Genomic DNA, 18,665 nt, shown 5'->3' on the forward strand with positions numbered 1-18,665 from the left:
CACTATCTACAGCCAACACCCTTCCTTCAAATGCAGGTCCATGCAGGGATTCTAGGATTGGTAAATATACTTTATTATGTATACCATGGACACCTCAAAGCTCAAGGTACGAATAGGAAAATGTTCTCAGAACTCATTGGCCTACTGTAAAACTTTTAAGTTGGCAATCTCAAGTTAAAAGGTAATTAATACATCTTCCCATACATACCTATATGTATATATACACACACTTACATGTACACACACAAGTCCCGATTATGAAAAGTTGGTAGTGATTAGACTGAACTCCACAATCACTAATATCCTTATTGGAGAAGCCATATTACAAATTAACAAATAAAGCTACAGATGCCAATAAATCCAATTTGAGAGCCTTTCTACACAAATACAATTCCTTCACTTGTTTAATAAGATATTATAGTGTGATCAAACACTTGCACTATTATACAGTCCAACTCACTTATGTTGCTATGTTGGGAAACATTCTAATTTTGTTGAGATAAGTGCAACAAAGCTGTAGGTTTCTGTCTCTATCCCACTGCATCTCTTCTTTCAAGCATCTCGATTTTCTTCCCTGAACATCTAGGTGTGGTTAGTCATTCAAGGCTTTACTTTCTCACTGCAAATGCAGTTCTTAATAAAAGAAAAGACACTCGGGATTCATGGTTGACATTTCACTTTCACCCTGAAACTTCTATTTAACAACTGGGTAGAGATAGTGAACCAAAATACCTGTTTGTCAAAACAGGAAATAACAATGCTTCCAGACAGGGGTGGGGGGTATGCAATCCTCTAATGTAGCTGGAGCTTTGCAGAACTTTTTTTTTTATTCGTTCATGGAATGTGGACATCGCTGGCAAAGCCAGCATTTACTGCCCCTCTCTAACTGCCCTTGAGAAGGTGGTAGTGAGCTGCCCCCTTGAACCGCTGAAGTAAGTGTAGTAAAGGTATTACCACACTGTTATTAGGTAAGGATTTTGGCCCAGTGACAATGAAGAAACGACAATATATTTACTAGATATGGGTATGTGACTCAGAGGGAAGTTTGTAGGTGGCGATGTTCCCATGTGCCTGTTGCCATTTCCCTTATCGGCGGTAGAGGTTGTGGGTTCGGGAGGTGCTGTCAAAGAAGCCTTGGCAAATTGCTGGAGTGCATCTTGTAGATGGTACACAGTGCAGCCAGAATCCCAGGAATTGGAGGCAGCCTCTTATCAAAGGATGATGTAACATGAAAAGACTACAATCCTAAAGAACAAAGTGACAATAACACATGCACAATGATGCTCTTTATGTTTTTCTTCCAGATTTGAGTTAAGTAGATAGGACTGTACTTAAAGAGCAAATCAAGTACAGCTGAGGTGCAGGCATGCAGGATTGCTTATTTTAACATCTATACTGGGTATGTTACAAACTGAAAGTATTTCCCCACATTGAAAACAAAATATTGAGACATACTAAAATATGCTCAGACTTGATGTTTTAGAGTGGCCTTTATCTTTGTATGGCCTTAGTGTTCTGTAGCCAGGCATACAGGAGTGACAGGTTCTTTATATTTCAGCTAACTTTATGTGACAACAAATTTCTTCTGAGCTTTACTGTACTGATTGTCACAGGCATTTAAAAAGGTATTATGTTTATCCAGTTAGGCCACAAGCTTTCCATTCATTATGAGAATTACCTTTGGGTTAATTCTGAAAGCAATTATTTAAATAGTAGAAAAAGCACTTTCATAATAAACCAGTTAGCTATAAATGCTGCCATTTCCTACTCTTCCCTCTCCTGAAAAACTCAGTCCTTGCTGGGATATGGTACTTCACATGGACATTATTCCTTTGCGAGTCTAGACGGTGCATGTTGGCAGGCTATTAAATTGTGAGGCATCAGAACCAAACCTGATCTTGCCCTCATCTGACACCAGTGTACTTCCAGCTGGATAGCAATTGGCCCAACTTTTAGCCATGCTGAGATCAGCTAATTCACTGGAAACTAGTAATGGGACCTGGATCTTCCTGATCTATACGGGTCAGCTACTTGTTGGATAAAGTCATGGAGCTGCATTACATTCTATACAATTCACAGACTATATAACACATTTATTTAACAACAACAAAATGGAAATTATAGATAATATGGGAGAATAGACAGTAATGCAAAAACCAAGAAATAATTTCCAAATGAGTTTGACATTTTCATCAGCTCTGCACTTGTAAGTAATGGCTGTTTATCTCACATTAAATTTTGTAATTGAAAATAAAAAAAATGCATGTATTTTATGAACAGAATCTTTACTTTTTTTTTTAAAAGTAGAATTCCATCTCTAATTTTCCCTTCCTCACTGGAAACATGAACATCTGTTGGGATTTGGTGCCAACTACACTATGATACCTTCCCCAAGTTTCTGTATAGAATCATAGAATAGTACAGCACAGAAGGAGGTCATTCAGCCCATTCAGTCTATTCTGGGTCCTTCAAAGGGCAATTCAGTTAGTCCTACTCCCCAGCTCTTTCACAATGTCTCTGCAATGTTTTATCCCTATTCCTTTTTGAAATCTCCTACTGAATCTGTTTCCACCACCACATCAGGCAGAGCATTCCAAATCCTAACCACACAGTGCAAAAAAAGTTTTTCCTCATATTGCCTCTGGTTCTTTGCCAATCACCCTAAATCTGTTCCCTTTAGTTAGCGACCCTGCAGCCGTTGGAAACAGTTTCTCTTTGTTTACTGTATCTGAAGTCTTCATGATTTTTAACACCGCAATTCAATCCCCTCTTAGCCTTCTCTGCTCGAAGGCGAACAACCCAGCTTCTCCAGTCTATCCACGTAACTGCAATCTCTCTTTCCGGGAACGATTCTAGTAAATGTCTTCTGCTCCTTCTTCAAATCCTCCATTTCCTTCCTAAGGCTATATAAATAACTCTAATTTCCTCATCTAAATAACTAAATACCACTAATTTTAATTAATGGAGAACTTTGGACAACCTATTCACAAGGTTAACCTAATTAAAATTAGCTAATTAGTTAACCCAATAAAAAGTGTAATAAAGTCCGTTAATGCTTACCTTTTTCACTGACACTTTCACTCTCAATCTCTACATCATCACAGCTGGTATATTCTGGAGTAGATGCAAGCTCTTCCTCTGAGCTACTCAATGATAGTTGGCGCATTTTACCTCCTTTCTTTGTTTTATGTGGCTTTGGTGGTGGCGGCCTTACCGATTCAGACTGGTCTGAGCTGAGTGAATCATTTCGTAGCATGGTTTCCATCTTTTCCCGTTTTGTTTTCTTAACAGCAGAACTTGGATCCAAGTGATGCTGTTTCCGCAATGAATCTGAACGACGCATGTCACTCCTATCAAATGGGATTGGGCTTCGCCTAGGTGTCGGTGGACTGTGATTTGGGGTCCTTTGCCAACTAGAACTTGGCGCTTGCATGTCTTGAGTTCTTTCCATAGAGTAAGAACGTTGACTTTGCACAGGAACTCTACGGTCACATGCAGAGCGTTGTCTTGACTGCCTTTCCATTCTATGCATTGAGACTTGTGCATCATCCATCTCTGTATAAGCCAAAGATGCATCACTGTGTCTTCGTTCATGACGTGCTCTAGATACTTCAGCATGCATCCGCATTTGCTCCTCATATGGTTGAGGTTTGACTGGATAACGAGCCAAATTTGGATCACTACGATAACGAGTTTGGTACTCCTCCTCTCGCCTCTGTCTTTCATATTCATCCCTGGTTTGTAAGTCAATATCCTCATCTACCAAATCTTGGAATTCTTGAGGCCTTCTTCGACTTCTGCGACCAGAGTCCCTGCTTTCTCTGTACTCAATATGTTCAGAGTCATCATAAACCCGTGACCCACGCAGGGATCGCTTGTCACGGTCTGCATATTCCGTAGGTGATCTTTGCATTGCACTTTCCAAAAGTGCATACTGTGACGGATCTGTTCTCTCGTCCCTCTGGTCGTATTTTTGATTGTGTTCCCTGGATGTTGATGGGCTCCTTTTCCTGGATGGAAATAAGCAAAAAATTCAACCAGGGTTATTTTTCAAAAAACAATAAAGAGCAAAAATTAAAACATTTTAATCAATGCTTTCCTGTACTAGAAATTGTGAAGACAGTCAAGCTTTAATGAGGCTATTGTGTAGAGATAACAAATGAAAAATATTATAGAATTTTTGTCATTAACCTTAAATTGAGCTGAGAGCGAAGCAAAACATGGCATCAAAGCACTTCAATGCCAAATCATTTAACTACTCATCACAAAACACTGCAGTGAACAGCAAAGTAATTAAAGTCCATGGAACAGCCCCCTCTTGCTTTATTCGTACAGTTTAAGATTATGACCTTTTTTAAAATCTATTTTTGCTAAACATTCTACCTGGCTTTACCTTTCTATTTGCCATTGCACATCTGGGAGATAGACAGCATTCTGTGCAGAATAATGCATCAAATCCAAACCGGCAAGCACTTTTCTTTAATCTCCCCAGGCTCAGTAAAATTACATTCAAAAGCTTCCAATAATCGCAGCCTTGCTGAGCTTTGAACACAGAATTATTCTCCCTATATATTAAGATTTCAACCACATTAGTAAATCGGAATCTGCACAGCCTCAAAACAAGAAAGTGGGACATCAGACCCACCAACCCAACTTTGATATGTGATGACCTACAGTGGAGACTGCTGGGAGGAGCAGTGAGGAGTTTTACAGTTTAATGCTGTTATCATGTGCTGTATATAGCTGGAGGTCAAGTAAGATTTTACCCTCCAAGGAGGATTATGGTACTTAGCTGATTACTGACTCGCCGTTATGCCTGTAAAATGCAGGATTATCTTTAGCATTTACCTCTGTACCACAGAAATGATTATTTTGCTCAGAATCTTACATTCAGATTGAAACAAATCTCCCATTTATAACATCTTTCAATTAAATTCTGCCACAACTTACAATCTCAGAACCCTATACAATTGTGCTATTAAAATACCATGTAGAACATCAGTTATTAAAAGGGCAATACCAATTGAAACTACAACACAAATATTGCAACATGTATCCTTGACCTTGTAACATAAGGTAGGCTATCCACATTCCAATCATGAGTGGTGAATTTTCTGGATCCCAAAGAAACCTCACAGGATATTTTGTTTAATCTACAAATTCAGTTTTTAACCCAATATACTGATGTATATTTAAGCATTGATATATCGCTTAAAAGTCATGTAGAAAATGTGCTTTTTCATTGCAAATAGCTAAGTAGTCAATTATCTAGCATTTTGTGATGTGGTTGGAGCCTAGTTAACTTTGGAAGTCATTTCAATTTAGTCACTAGCACTACTCAGTGCCATTTATCAGATGGGGTTGCTGCTGCTGTCTCTGTGACAGACCAAGAATTAGCTGTTGCTGTGGAGGAATTGAAAGCCAATAATGTGGAAACCAGTAGGGACTCTCTTCTCATTGGATTTACAAATAAAGGGGGGGGCATGAAATTCTGCTGTCCTGACATCAGAATGCTGCTAAGAAGCCTACATAGCAGTTAACCAAAATACACTACTAAAGATGTCACTTTTGCTCCAAATTATATAATCGCATCAAGAGGGTAATATATGCTTAGAAGCGCAGGACAAGGCTAGAATACTTAATTCTTTGTATCGGTGTTCACTAAGGAAGAGGAATCTGACAAAATATTAGTAGAAGCGGAGCAAGCATAAATAATGGATAGGGTAAAAATTGAGAATGAACAAGTACTGGGAAGGTTGGCTATGCTTAGGGTAGATAAGTCATCTGGTCCAGATGGCTTGCATCCCAGGTTGCTAAAGGAAGTGGGGATGGAGATAATGAAAGAGATTGCCATAATCTTCCAGCATTCCCTGGATACAGGGGAGGTGCCGGAGGATTGGAAATGGCAAATGTGACACCCTAATTTTAAAAAAAGCATAAGGACAGTCCGAGCAACTACAGGCCAGTCAGTTTAACATCAGTGTTGGGTAAAGTTTCAGAAACAATAATCAGGGAAAAAAAAATCAACGGGCACTTGGAGAGGTTTGTGTTAATTAAGGAGAGCCAGCATGGATTTGTAAAAGGCAGATCATGATTGACTAGTCTAACTGAATTTTTTGATGAACAGAGAAGGTTGATAAAGGGAATGCAGTGGATGTTGTCAATATGGATTTAGAAAGAGTTTGATAATGCACCACACAAAAGGCAGGTTAACAAAATTGAGGCTCATGGAATAGGAGTGTCACTGTGCAACTGGATAAAAAAAAATTGGCTCAATGACAGAAAACAGAGAGTCATGGGTAAATGGCTATTTTCCAGACTGGAGGATGGTAGACAGTGAGGATGATATGTATTGCCTACAACAGGACACAGACAGGCTAGCAAAATGGGTAGACAAGTGGCAGATGGAATCTAATAAAGAGAAGTGTGAGGTGATGCATTTTGGCAGAAGGGATAGGGTGAGACAATATATACTTAATGGCACAGTTCTAAAGAGTGTGCAGGACCTGGGGGTGCATGTGCATTGATCACTGAAGGTAGAAGGACATGTTGAGAGAGTGGTTAGCAAAGCATATGGGATCTTGGTCTTCATAAATAGAGGCATTGGAACAAAATCTCTGGTTTGGCTCCAACTAGAGTATTGTGTCCAGTTCTAGTCACCACACTTTAAGAAGGATGTGAGGGTCGTTGAGAGGATGCAAAGGAGATTTAATAGAATGGTGCCAGGTATGGGAGATTTTAGTTACAAGGTTAGGCTGGAAAAGCTGGGGTTGTTTTTCCTGGAGCAAAGGAGATTGAGGGGAGATTTGACTGAGGTGTACAAGAATATGACAGGCTTAGATAAGGTAGACAAGGAAAAACTATTAACTAATGGTACAAGAACTGGAGGGCACAGAATAAAGATTTTGGGCAAGAGATGCAGGGGAATGTGAGGAAGAACTTTTTTACGCACGAGTGGTAATGACCTGGAATTTTCTACGCAAAAGGGTGGTGGAAGCAAAAACAATCAATGTTTTCAAAAGGAAATTTAATGGGCACTTGAAGGAAATAAACTTACAGGGCGACAGGGATTGATGGAGCAAGGGAGTGGAAATAACTGGATCGCTCCGCAGAGAACTGGCATGGACTCGATGGGCCAAATGGCCTCCTTCTATGGTGTAAATGACTCCAGGACTCTCTACAGATGTCTTGATGGTAGGGTTAGAAGACTTTAAACATTTGGAATACAAGTATTTTTTTATTTTTAGTTTCAAAACTTTCCAATGACATTTTCAATCTCACAGTAATACTGATCAATCTGACTTTGACATGAAAGAAGAACAAGTTGGATGACTGTTTCTTTTATGATTCAATTAGTAAGGGCACTAGCCATGATCCTCCTACTGCCTCTGCTGGAAAGCATGGGCATTAAGTGAGGACAATATCAGACTGTCCTGTGTTGCCCTTTCATTCATTCATTTCATTGTCCAAAATCCTGTCAGCATTTGTCACTTAGGCTAACACATGAAGAATGGTTAGTTGGATGAAGTACTGGAGGCAGCACCCATGGAGCTACACCAGAACCTCAGAAAAGCAGGGCAGGAAAGACATTAATCCAAAGTTGTCAAGCTCCGTAGAGTGTTTGGGCCAATGCTGAGAACTGTTGTTCGTTTACATGTATGCATGTGCTTCTTGCAGTGTTTGGTGTTGAGCTGAGCTGAGTTGAGCACGAGGATGACATTGGTAGTAATCTTGCAGTGCTCCTGCGAGATTCTGTTAAGTTTTTCTTTTCATCCTTTTTTCTGGCAATTTTCCACTGCCCATTGTGTGAAGAGTATTTCCTCATATTATGCCTGATTCAGGTTATGTCCCCTTGTTCTGTACTCCTCCACAAGAGGAAATAGCTTCTATCTGCCCAGCCAATTCCTTTAACCATCTTAAACACCTCAACTACATCACCGTAATATTTTATATTCAAGGAATGCAAGCCTAATCTATACAAAGCCTGTTCTCATAATTTAACCCTTTTAGTCCCGGTATCATTCTGGTAAAACTGCGCTGCAGCCCCTTCAAGGCCAATATATCCTTCCTGAGATGCGATGCCCAGAACTGAATAAAGTACTCTGATAGGGTCTAACTAGAGCTTTATACAACTGTAGCATAATTTCCACCCGTTTGTATTCCAGCCCCCTTGAGATAAAGGCTAACATTCCAATAGCCTTTTTAAATCACTTTTTGTAGCTGCCCACTAATTTTTAGTGATCTCTGTTCGTGGACCCTTAAATCTCTCTGCTCCACCACAGTTTCTAGCTTTTCACTGTTTAGAAAATACTCTGATCTATCTTGGGTGCAAGTGGATGATCTCACACTTTTCACATTGAACTACAACTGTCATAGTTTTACCAACTCAATTAATCTATCAATGTCCCATTGCAACTTTATGGTCCCATCTATACTATTTACTGTGCCATCTAACTTGGTGTCATCAGCAAACTTCGATATATGGCTCTCTATTACTTCATCTAAGTCATTTATAAATATATTGGAAACCTGAGGCCTCAGTACAAATTATTAGGGGCCACCACTAATCACATCCTGACAATTTGAGTACATAACTATTCAAAAGAGTTTTACAGTATATGGTGTAGAAATAAATGATCGACAGGCTACTCTTTATCTCCTGCCTACTCGCCAATTCCCTACCCATGTCAATAAGTTGGCTCCTATTCCACGCGCTCTTATTTTTGTTAGCAGTCTCTCATGCAAAATCATGTTGACTACCTTCTAGAAGTCCATTTAAATGACGTCCATAGACATTCCCTTATCTAACATATTCAGTGTTCTAAGAATTGTCTGTTCTTAGTTTGGTTTTGAGCTGGATAGGATGTTCGGAGGTCAGTTTTTAAATGAGATACACAAGGGGGAAATTGGTCTATGCCGGCCAATGAAAAAGCAAATCCGATATTGTGTAAAATAAGCTACTGATTTACCATGAACCTTTCTGCGCTATTTGCAGAGATCAATTTTACCCTGTAGCTTTTTTATATGGGTTCTTTCAGAATCATGACTCTTTAAGCAAATCTCTTGTGAAACATCAACAAAGTGGACATGGTCTGAATACTCTGGCGGAAGGGTCATCTCCTTTGGTATAACCTTATCCTGTGTACCTCATTTCCTCTTCCTCCTGGCTCCTCCATAATTATAAGGACATACATGAAAATGCTCATTGTGAACCCAATGGTGAGGGGTCCAAAACAGAACAGTGCTAAGCAAATGCTTTCCCTACCTGAAAATGCTGAAAGACAGCTGACAGAATCCTTTCAGATTGCACAGTTGAGAAAATCACTTAGAACGACAGCTAATACTTCAGACAAGTTTTATGGACATTGAGAGCCTGTTAACTCAAGCAATTCTTTCTTTCACTAGAGTCATAGTCATACAGCATAGAAACAGGCCCTTCGGCCCACTACGTCCATGCCAACCATAATGCCTATCTATACTAATCCGACCTGCCTGCATTAATTCCATATCCCTCTATGTCTTGCTCATTCAAGTACCTGTCCAGATGCCTCTTAAATGTCGCTACTGTTCCTGCCTCCACCACCTCCTCAGGCAGCTCATTCCAGATACCCACTATTTTTTGTGTGAAGAATTTACCCCTTTGATCCTCTTTTAAACCTCCTCCCTCACCTTAAATCTATGCCCTCTAATTTTAGTCTGGGAAACAGACTCTGACTATCTACCCTATCTATGCCTCTCATAATTTTATATACCTCGATCATGTCCCCTCTCAGCCTCCTTCGCTCCAGGGAAAACAAACCCAGCCTATCTAATCTCTCTTTATAACTCAAGCCCTCCAAACCAGGCAACATCCTTGTGAATCTTTTCTGCACCTGCTCCAGCTTAATCACATCTTTCCTGTAGTGCGGCGACCAGAACTGCACAAAGTACTCCAAATGCGGCCTAACCAACATTACGTACAACTGTAACATGACGTCCCAACTCTTGTACTCAATGCCTCGGCCGATGAAGGCAAGCATGCCACACGCCTTCTTCACCACCTTGTCTACCTGCGTTGCCACTTTCAGGGAACTATGTACTTGCACCCCAAGGTCTCTCTGCTCAACAACACTCCCCAGAGCCCTGCCATTCACTGTATATGTCCTGCTCTGGTTTAACTTCCCAAAATGCATCACTTCGCACTTGTCTGAGTTAAATTCCATTTGCCAATCCCTTGCCCACTTTCCCAGTTGATCTATATCCTGTTATAACCTTAGACAACCTTCTTCACTGTCCACTATACCACCAATTTTGGTGTCATCTGCAAACTTACCAATCATGCCCCCTACATTCTCATCCAAGTCATTAATATACATGACAAACAACAGAGGGCCCAGCACCAATCCCTGCAGCACACCACTGATCACTGGCCTCCAATCTAAAAAACAACCCTCCACTACCACCCTCTGCCTCCTATCACCAAGCCAATTTTGTATCCAATTGGCTAGCTCACCCTGGATCCCATGTGTTCGAACCTTTTGGACCAGCCTACCATGTGGGACCTTGTCAAAGGCCTTGCTAAAGTCCATGTAGACAATGTGCACCGCCCTGCCCTCGTCAGTCCTCTTGGTCACCTCCTCAAAAAACTCAATCAAATTCGTGAGACATGATTTCCCACGCACAAAGCTATGCTGACTATCCCTAATCAGACCATGCCTTTCCAAATGCATACAAGGCCTGTCTCTCAGAATCCCTTCCAATAGCTTTCCCATCATTGATGTAAGGCTCACCGGCCTGTAGTTCCCTGGTTTATCCCTGCTGCCCTTCTTAAATAAAGGCACAACATTAGCTATCCTCCAGTCTTCCGGTACCTCACCCGTGGCTAACGATGATACAAAAATCTCTGCCAGGGCCCCAGCAATCTCCTCCCTTGCTTCCCATAGCATCCTAGGATACACCTGGTCAGGCCCTGGGGATTTACCCACCTTAATGAGCTTCAAAACCTCCGACACCTCCTCCTTTATAATGTTGACATGCTCCAGGATATCACTGTTCCCTCACTTGAACTCACTAGCTTCCATGACCTTCTCCACGGTAAATACAGATGAGAAGTATTCATTTAAGACCTCGCCCATTTCCCGTGGCTCCACACATAGATTACCACACTGATCCTTAAGGGGACCTACTCTCTCCCTAGCTACCCTTTTACTCTTAATATACTTATCGAATCTTTTAGGATTCTCCTAGTCTTGTAGGGAAATTAACCTTTTTTTCTACACGCTTAACATAAGTCAGGTGCAATTCTGGAGTAAATGGTTGAATTTCTGGGACTGCAGCTTTGTTCTCATTATCATACAGACATCACTTTGAAGGCAGGCACATCTTCTACCAGCAGTCAATTCCACCGGAATTTAGTGGGTATTTTAGAATGGGGTAGCTGACTTGCACCTTAAATTCCAGCCCCCCATGGCAGAACTATATCACATTTACATCAAAAAAATAGCATTTCAGATTCATACATTATTAAATAAAAACAAGAAATGCTGGAAACACTCAGCAGGTCTGGCAGCATCTGTGGAGACAGAAGCAAAGTTAACGCTTCAGGTCAGTGACCCTTCTTCAGAACTCTTCAGATACTTTATTAATCTATCTCCACAGATACATAAACAACATTGGATAGTAGACTATTCTGCTTTGTAACAGATATGTTATGCCACTAATTTATCATGATTGAATATGTCATTTTGCATTTTTATCACCTGGTATTCAATAAATGAGCTCGGTCCTGGCAACCCTGGTGTAAGATCCCAGGGTATAGCAGCATGGTGAGGCATGCTGCCCTCCTCCCAACCTTTGTCCATTCCAAACATTTCTTGACCTCTTCGGCCAAAGTCTACCCTGAAGCTGGTTTTCAGCGCCGTATGTGTTTTGTATTATATCTGATAACTATAATTGTGATTATAATTATGTAATTATATAGAATTACACACAGGTATTAACAGAAACAGGCTGTACAGCCTAATCCAGTCCATGTTGGTATTTATCCTCTATGCAAGCAGTATTCTGAGCACGTGTCCCTGCCCATTTCCCATGTCCCATAATCCAAATTGCTACTTTTTCCTTTATTCCATACACTCTTAGTCTTCTCCAGTAGTCTCCTGTGTGGTACCTTGTCAAAATCTTTCTGAAAGTTTCTGTACACCTATCCACCGCAAATCCATTATTCGCCACATGTGTCACCTCCTCTTATCTTGTACAAGTATTTTTAAAAAGTAATTTTCCCAGTAAAATTCCTTATCTTTTTGCTCAGCTGCAATTTTTTTAAATTCATTCATGGGATGTGAGCATTGCTGTTGGAGCTGCACTCATCCAGGCAAGTGGAGAGTATTCCATTACACTTCTCACTTGTGCTTTGTAATTGGTGGACAGGTTTTGGGAACTCAGGAGGTGAGTTAATGGCTGCAGAATTCCCAGCCTCTGACCTGCTCTTGGAGCCACAGTATTTATATGGCTGCTCCAGTTAAGTTTCTGGTCAATGGTTACCCCAGGATGTTGATGGTGGGGGAGTGATGCTAATGCTGCTGAATGTCAAGGGGAGATGATTAGATTCTCTCTTATTGGAGATGGTCATTGCCTGGCAATTTTGGGTGTGAATGTTACTTGCCACTTATCAGCCCAAGCCTGAATGTTGTCCAGGTCTTGCTGCACATGAATACGGGCTTTTTCAGTATCTGAGGTGTCTTGAATGGTACTGAACATCATACAATCATCAGCGAACATCCCCACTTCTGACCTTATGATTGAAGGAAGGTCATTGATGAAGCAGCTGAAGATGGTTGGGCCGAGGACACTAACCTGAGGAACTCCTGCAGCGATGTCCCAGGGCTTGGATGCTTGACATCCAACAACCAGAACCTTTGTACTAGTCTTTCTTTTCTTTTTCTTTCTTTTGGGCCTCCTTATCTCGAGAGACAATGGATACGCGCCTGGAGGTGGTCAGTGGTTTGTGAAGCAGCGCCTGGAGTGGCTATAAAGGCCAATTCTGGAGTGACAGGCTCTTCCACAGGTGCTGCAGAGAAATTTGTTTGTCGGGGCTGTTGCACAGTTGGCTCTCCCCTTGCGCCTCTGTCTTTTTTCCTGCCAACTACTAAGTCTCTTCGACTCGCCACAATTTAGCCCTGTCTTTATGGCTGCCCGCCAGCTCTGGCGAATGCTGGCAACTGACTCCCACGACTTGTGATCAATGTCACACGATTTCATGTCGCGTTTGCAGACGTCTTTATAGCGGAGACATGGACGGCCGGTGGGTCTGATACCAGTGGCGAGCTCGCTGTACAATGTGTCTTTGGGGATCCTGCCATCTTCCATGCGGCTCACATGGCCAAGCCATCTCAAGCGCCGCTGACTCAGTAGTGTGTATAAGCTGGGGGTGTTGGCCGCTTCAAGGACTTCTGTGTTGGAGATATAGTCCTGCCACCTGATGCCAAGTATTCTCCGAAGGCAGCGAAGATGGAATGAATTGAGACGTCGCTCTTGGCTGGCATACGTTGTCCAGGCCTCGCTGCCGTAGAGCAAGGTACTGAGGACACAGGCCTGATACACTCGGACTTTTGTGTTCCGTGTCAGTGCGCCATTTTCCCACACTCTCTTGGCCAGTCTGGACATAGCAGTGGAAGCCTTACCCATGCGTTTGTTGATTTCTGCATCGAGAGACAGGTTACTGGTGATAGTTGAGCCTAGGTAGGTGAACTCTTGAACCACTTCCAGAGCGTGGTCGCCAATATTGATGGATGGAGCATTTCTGACGTCCTGCCCCATGATGTTCGTTTTCTTGAGGCTGATGGTTAGGCCAAATTCGTTGCAGGCAGCCGCAATCCTGTCGATGAGTCTCTGCAGACACTCTTCAGTGTGAGATGTTAAAGCAGCATCGTCAGCAAAGAGGAGTTCTCTGATGAGGACTTTCCGTACTTTGGACTTCGCTCTTAGACGGGCAAGGTTGAACAACCTGCCCCCTGATCTTGTGTGGAGGAAAATTCCTTCTTCAGAGGATTTGAACGCATGTGAAAGCAGCAGGGAGAAGAAAATCCCAAAAAGTGTGGGTGCGAGAACACAGCCCTGTTTCACACCACTCAGGATAGGAAAGGGCTCTGATGAGGAGCCACCATGTTGAATTGTGCCTTTCATATTGTCATGGAATGAGGTGATGATACTTAGTAGCTTTGGTGGACATCCGATCTTTTCTAGTAGTCTGAAGAGACCACGTCTGCTGACGAGGTCAAAGGCTTTGGTGAGATCAATGAAAGCAATGTAGAGGGGCATCTGTTGTTCACGGCATTTCTCCTGTATCTGACGAATGGAGAACAGCATGTCAATGGTCGATCTCTCTGCACGAAAGCCACACTGTGCCTCAGGGTAGACGCGCTCGGCCAGCTTCTGGAGCCTGTTCAGAGCGACTCGAGTACTAGTATGACTCCAATTAGTGAAGAGTTTTCCCCCGGATTCCCATTGACTTCAGTTTTGCTCAATCTCCTTGATGTCACACTCGGTCAAATGCTGTCTTGATGTCAAGACCAGGCAGTCTCACCAGATGAACTAAAATTCATGTTAAATCAGGTATTGAAATCATGGCATTTTGTGTTTCTTTTTGGCTCTAAGAATTTGCAATCTGTCAAGTACAACTGAAATGTTACTCTATTTACCTGTACATACACATATACTTTGTACTTTACCTTCACTTGTACAATATAAAGCAAATACTGTGCTCAAAATAAACTTTGTATTGGGAATAGGTTGGGTACAGGCCAAATTGTTGTGATTATTCACTGTCAGAATTTAATCAACAAGAAATTGCAACACAGAAATTGTGACTAGGCTACACAGGTCCACAACAAATGTCAAACCACATATGAACAATGCAATGGGAGCAATACCAGTTTACACCCATCATTCTAGCTGACTATCCATCACTGTAATACAGCAACTTTACTAAGGCATGACTACTTCAAGGTGAAATCATTCCATAACCTACAATATGGAAAGATTCAGGGGGAGAAATTTGCTAACTCCCAAAAATGGGTATGGGATCGCAGCAAGCGATTAAACCACAACCATTGAGTTGCACAATATATTTGAATTGCCTGCTCTTTTACATGATTGTGTGATATTGCTAATGTGTGCAGCCAGTTCAACCTGCGCTGTTAATTGGCTGCATTGGGGCCCAATATCACAAGTGCCTCGCGTTACTTAAAAGCAGCTTGCAGCCCTTAAAATGGAGGTGCACTATGGCTGCAAAAAGTGGTTGGAGACATCCGAAAACTGATTCTGTGCTCTGATACTTTGAGCAATGGCTGAATGTGCGAGAGCATATGAACCAAGGTTTTCAAGCACTGCACTGGACGTCTTGGTGCAAGAAGTAGGGAGATATCCAGTAACTATAGGGAGGAATAGGAGGTCATCCAAACAGATGCTCAGGAGGCAGTGGGAACAAGCAATGGTGGAGGTCAACACCAGAATTGTTGTTCCAGGAACATGGATGCAGTGCAGGAAGAAGTCCAATGAACTCAAACGATTTGTCAAGGTCAGTGTGTTCCTTTTCAAATGGCATATCCTACTAACTGCAGGACTACCCTTATTCACTGCTGAAACCAGTGAACCCCGACATCCATCTACCAACAATCTCTATCAAACAGTACTCAACCCTAACATTCATATGCTTTACCTCACCCTCACATACTTAACACTATTGCCTCATACTCAGAGCTCGCACACAATGACAGCTATTCAACCATGATCGCCATCTCACCCAAACATATTGCAGGACACTCAGACACATTATCCTGTTTTTTTGCAGGATAAGGTGGCATATAACAGCAGGGAACAAAGAAATGGAGGAGGGCAAGCCTGCCTGCATGTTTTAATCCCCATGGAGAAGACAGTGCTGGCCATCATGGGAAGGGACAACACAGAGGCAGTGACCACTGGGGACAATGAAGGGATTGATAAGGGTATCTGCATACCTAATCCTCCTCCTCATCACAATTTTGCCTCATCACCAACCGAACAACTTTCTGTGGAATCAAGGCAATTATAGGAAAGCTCCAAAAATGCACCAGTAGCCAGTAGCATTGATGGCAGGGAGCTCCAATATACCATTCAACATTGTGTTCAGCTGTGCGAAGTTAAGACAGGGCATAAGCTGGGATGAGCTGGGTGTGGGCTAAATTTTACTGGCCCCAGTTGGTGGGAATGGAGGCAGGTGGGTGCCAGTAAAATAGTGGGAAGCCACAGAATCATAGAATTGTTACAGCGTAGAAGGAGGTCATTCGGCCCATTGTGCCCACATGGTTTTCCTTACAGCAAAGGAGGTTGAGAGGACATCTGATAGAGGTGTACAAGATTATGAAAAGTGTAGATAAGGTAGACAAAGAAAGGTTGTTCCCTTTAGCTGATGATACAAGGACAAGGGGACACAGATTTAAGGTTTTGGGCAAGAGATGCAGGGGGAAATCTGAGGATGAACTTTTTTATACAGCGAATGACAATGACCTGGAACTCTCTGCTTTTCACGGTGGTGGAAGTGGAGATGATCAATGATTTCAAAAGGAAATTGGATGGGCACTTGAAAGAAATAAATGTGCAGGACTATGTGGATAGAGCAGGGGAATGAGACTGACTGGATTACTCTACAGAGAGCCGGCATGGATTTAATGGACTGAATGGCCTCCTTCTGTGCCGCAATGACTCTATGACTCTCAGCAGAATCAGTTTGAGTGGGGCTAAGAAACAGTAAACTGAATATATTGGTGGGAGTTATTTATAGGCCCCATAACAGTAGTTGTAGTGTAGGGCAGAGTATAAATCAGGAAATTAGAGGTGCATGTAACAGTAATCATTGGGGACTTTAATCTTCTTATTGACTGGACAAACCAAATTTACAGTGATAGTGTGGAGGATGAGTTCATGCAATGTATACTCGATATTTTTCAAGATCAGTACCTCAAGGAACCAACTAGGGAACAGGGTATTCTGGATTTAATATTCTGCAATGAGAAAGGGTTAATTAATAGCCTTGTAGGAAAGCAGCCTCTAGGGAAGAATGGCCATAATATGACAGAATTTTACATTGATTTTGAAAGTGATTTAGTTAAGTCTGAAACTAGGGTCTTAAATCTGAACAAACAAACTATGTTAGGTATGAGGGGCAAGTTGACAAAGATAGTTTAAAAGATATTGCAGACAACAAGCAATGGCTAACACTTCAAAAATTAAGATATAACTTGCAACCATATTCTTTTAAGGCACAAAAAATCCACAGCAAATGTGGTCTAACCGTGACTAACAATGGGAGTTAAAGATAGTATTAAATCAAAGGAAGAGGCTAACAATGTTGACAAAAAGAGTAGTACTCCTGAAAATTGGAAGCATTTTTGAATTCAGCAAAGGAGGACCAACAAATTGATAAGCAAAGACAAAACAGAATATGAGAGTCGACTAGCAAGAGACATAGATATGTAAATAGGAAAACATCAGTGAAAGTAAACATGGGCCCATTGGAGGCAGAGACAGGTGAAATCAAGGGTAATAAGGAAATGACAGACATTAAACAAATACTTTGTATCTGTCTTCACAGTAGAAGAAACAAAAAATATTCCAGAAGGAATAGGGAACAAAAAGTTTAGTGAGAATGAGGAACTTAAAGAAATCAGTATAAGTAAAGAAATAGTACCGGAGAAATCCATGGGAATAAGTGGCGACAAATCTATGACTCTAAATCCCCAGGACCTGACCAGTTGCATTGTAGGATTTTAAAAGAGGTAGCTGCAGAGATAGTGGATGCATTGGTTTTGATCTTCCAGAATTTCTTAGATATTAGAACAGTTCCCAAAGACTGGAAAACATTAGGGGTTTATGTTTACTACTTAACAGACAAAATAGGGAACTATACGCCAGTTAGCCTAACATCAGTATTTGGCAAAATGTTGGAATTTTTTTTATTATTCATTTTCGGGATGTGAGTATCGCCGGTAAGCCCATCCTTTACCGTCCATTTCTAATTTCCCTTGAGAAGGTGGTGGTGAGCTGCACACTTGAACCACTGCAGTCTATGTGGTGTAAGGTACACCTACAGTGCTGTTAGAAAGGGAGTTCCATGATTTTGACCCAGTGACAGTGAAGGTACAGCGATATAGTTCCAAGTCAGGATGGTGTGTGACTTGGAGGGGAACTTGCAGGTGGTGGGGTTCTGCTGCAACTGCTGCCCTTGTCCTTCTAGGTTGTAGAGGTTGTGAATTTGGAAGGTGGTGTTGTAGGTACCTTGGTGAGTTTCAGCAGTGCATCTTGTACATGGTACATACTGCTGCCATTGTGCGTCGGTGCTGGAGGGAATGAATGTTTAAGGTGATGGATGGGGTGCCGATCAAGTGGACTGCTTTGTCTTGGATGAAGTCGAGCTTCTTGCGTATTGTTGGAGCTGAACTCTTCCAGGCAAGTGTACAGTATTCCATCATACTCCTGATTGTGCTTTGTAGATGGTGGATAGATTTTGGAGAGTCAGGAGGTGAGTTACTGGCTGCAGAATTGTCACAGTCATCAATGAACATCCCCACTTCTGACCATGAGATAATGAGAGTTCAGAGCAAGTATATTCCCTTAAAGAAAAAGGGTGGAACTAACAAATGCAGAGCCCC

The 18,665-nt window shown here is 41.8% G+C and overlaps 1 protein-coding gene across 1 annotated transcript in view; it reads right to left on the reverse strand.

Annotated features, from left to right (window-relative positions):
* rims2a (regulating synaptic membrane exocytosis 2a) overlaps nt 1-18,665 on the reverse strand; it is a 749,410-nt gene that overhangs the window by 696,653 nt on the left and 34,092 nt on the right. The window contains exon 2 of the mRNA XM_068032308.1: nt 3,061-4,010. Within this exon, the coding sequence (XP_067888409.1) occupies nt 3,061-4,010 (950 nt within the window). The remainder of the gene's footprint in view (nt 1-3,060; nt 4,011-18,665) is intronic.

The sequence above is a fragment of the Heterodontus francisci genome, chromosome 5 (assembly GCF_036365525.1).
Source record: "Heterodontus francisci isolate sHetFra1 chromosome 5, sHetFra1.hap1, whole genome shotgun sequence".
Taxonomy (NCBI): domain Eukaryota; kingdom Metazoa; phylum Chordata; class Chondrichthyes; order Heterodontiformes; family Heterodontidae; genus Heterodontus; species Heterodontus francisci.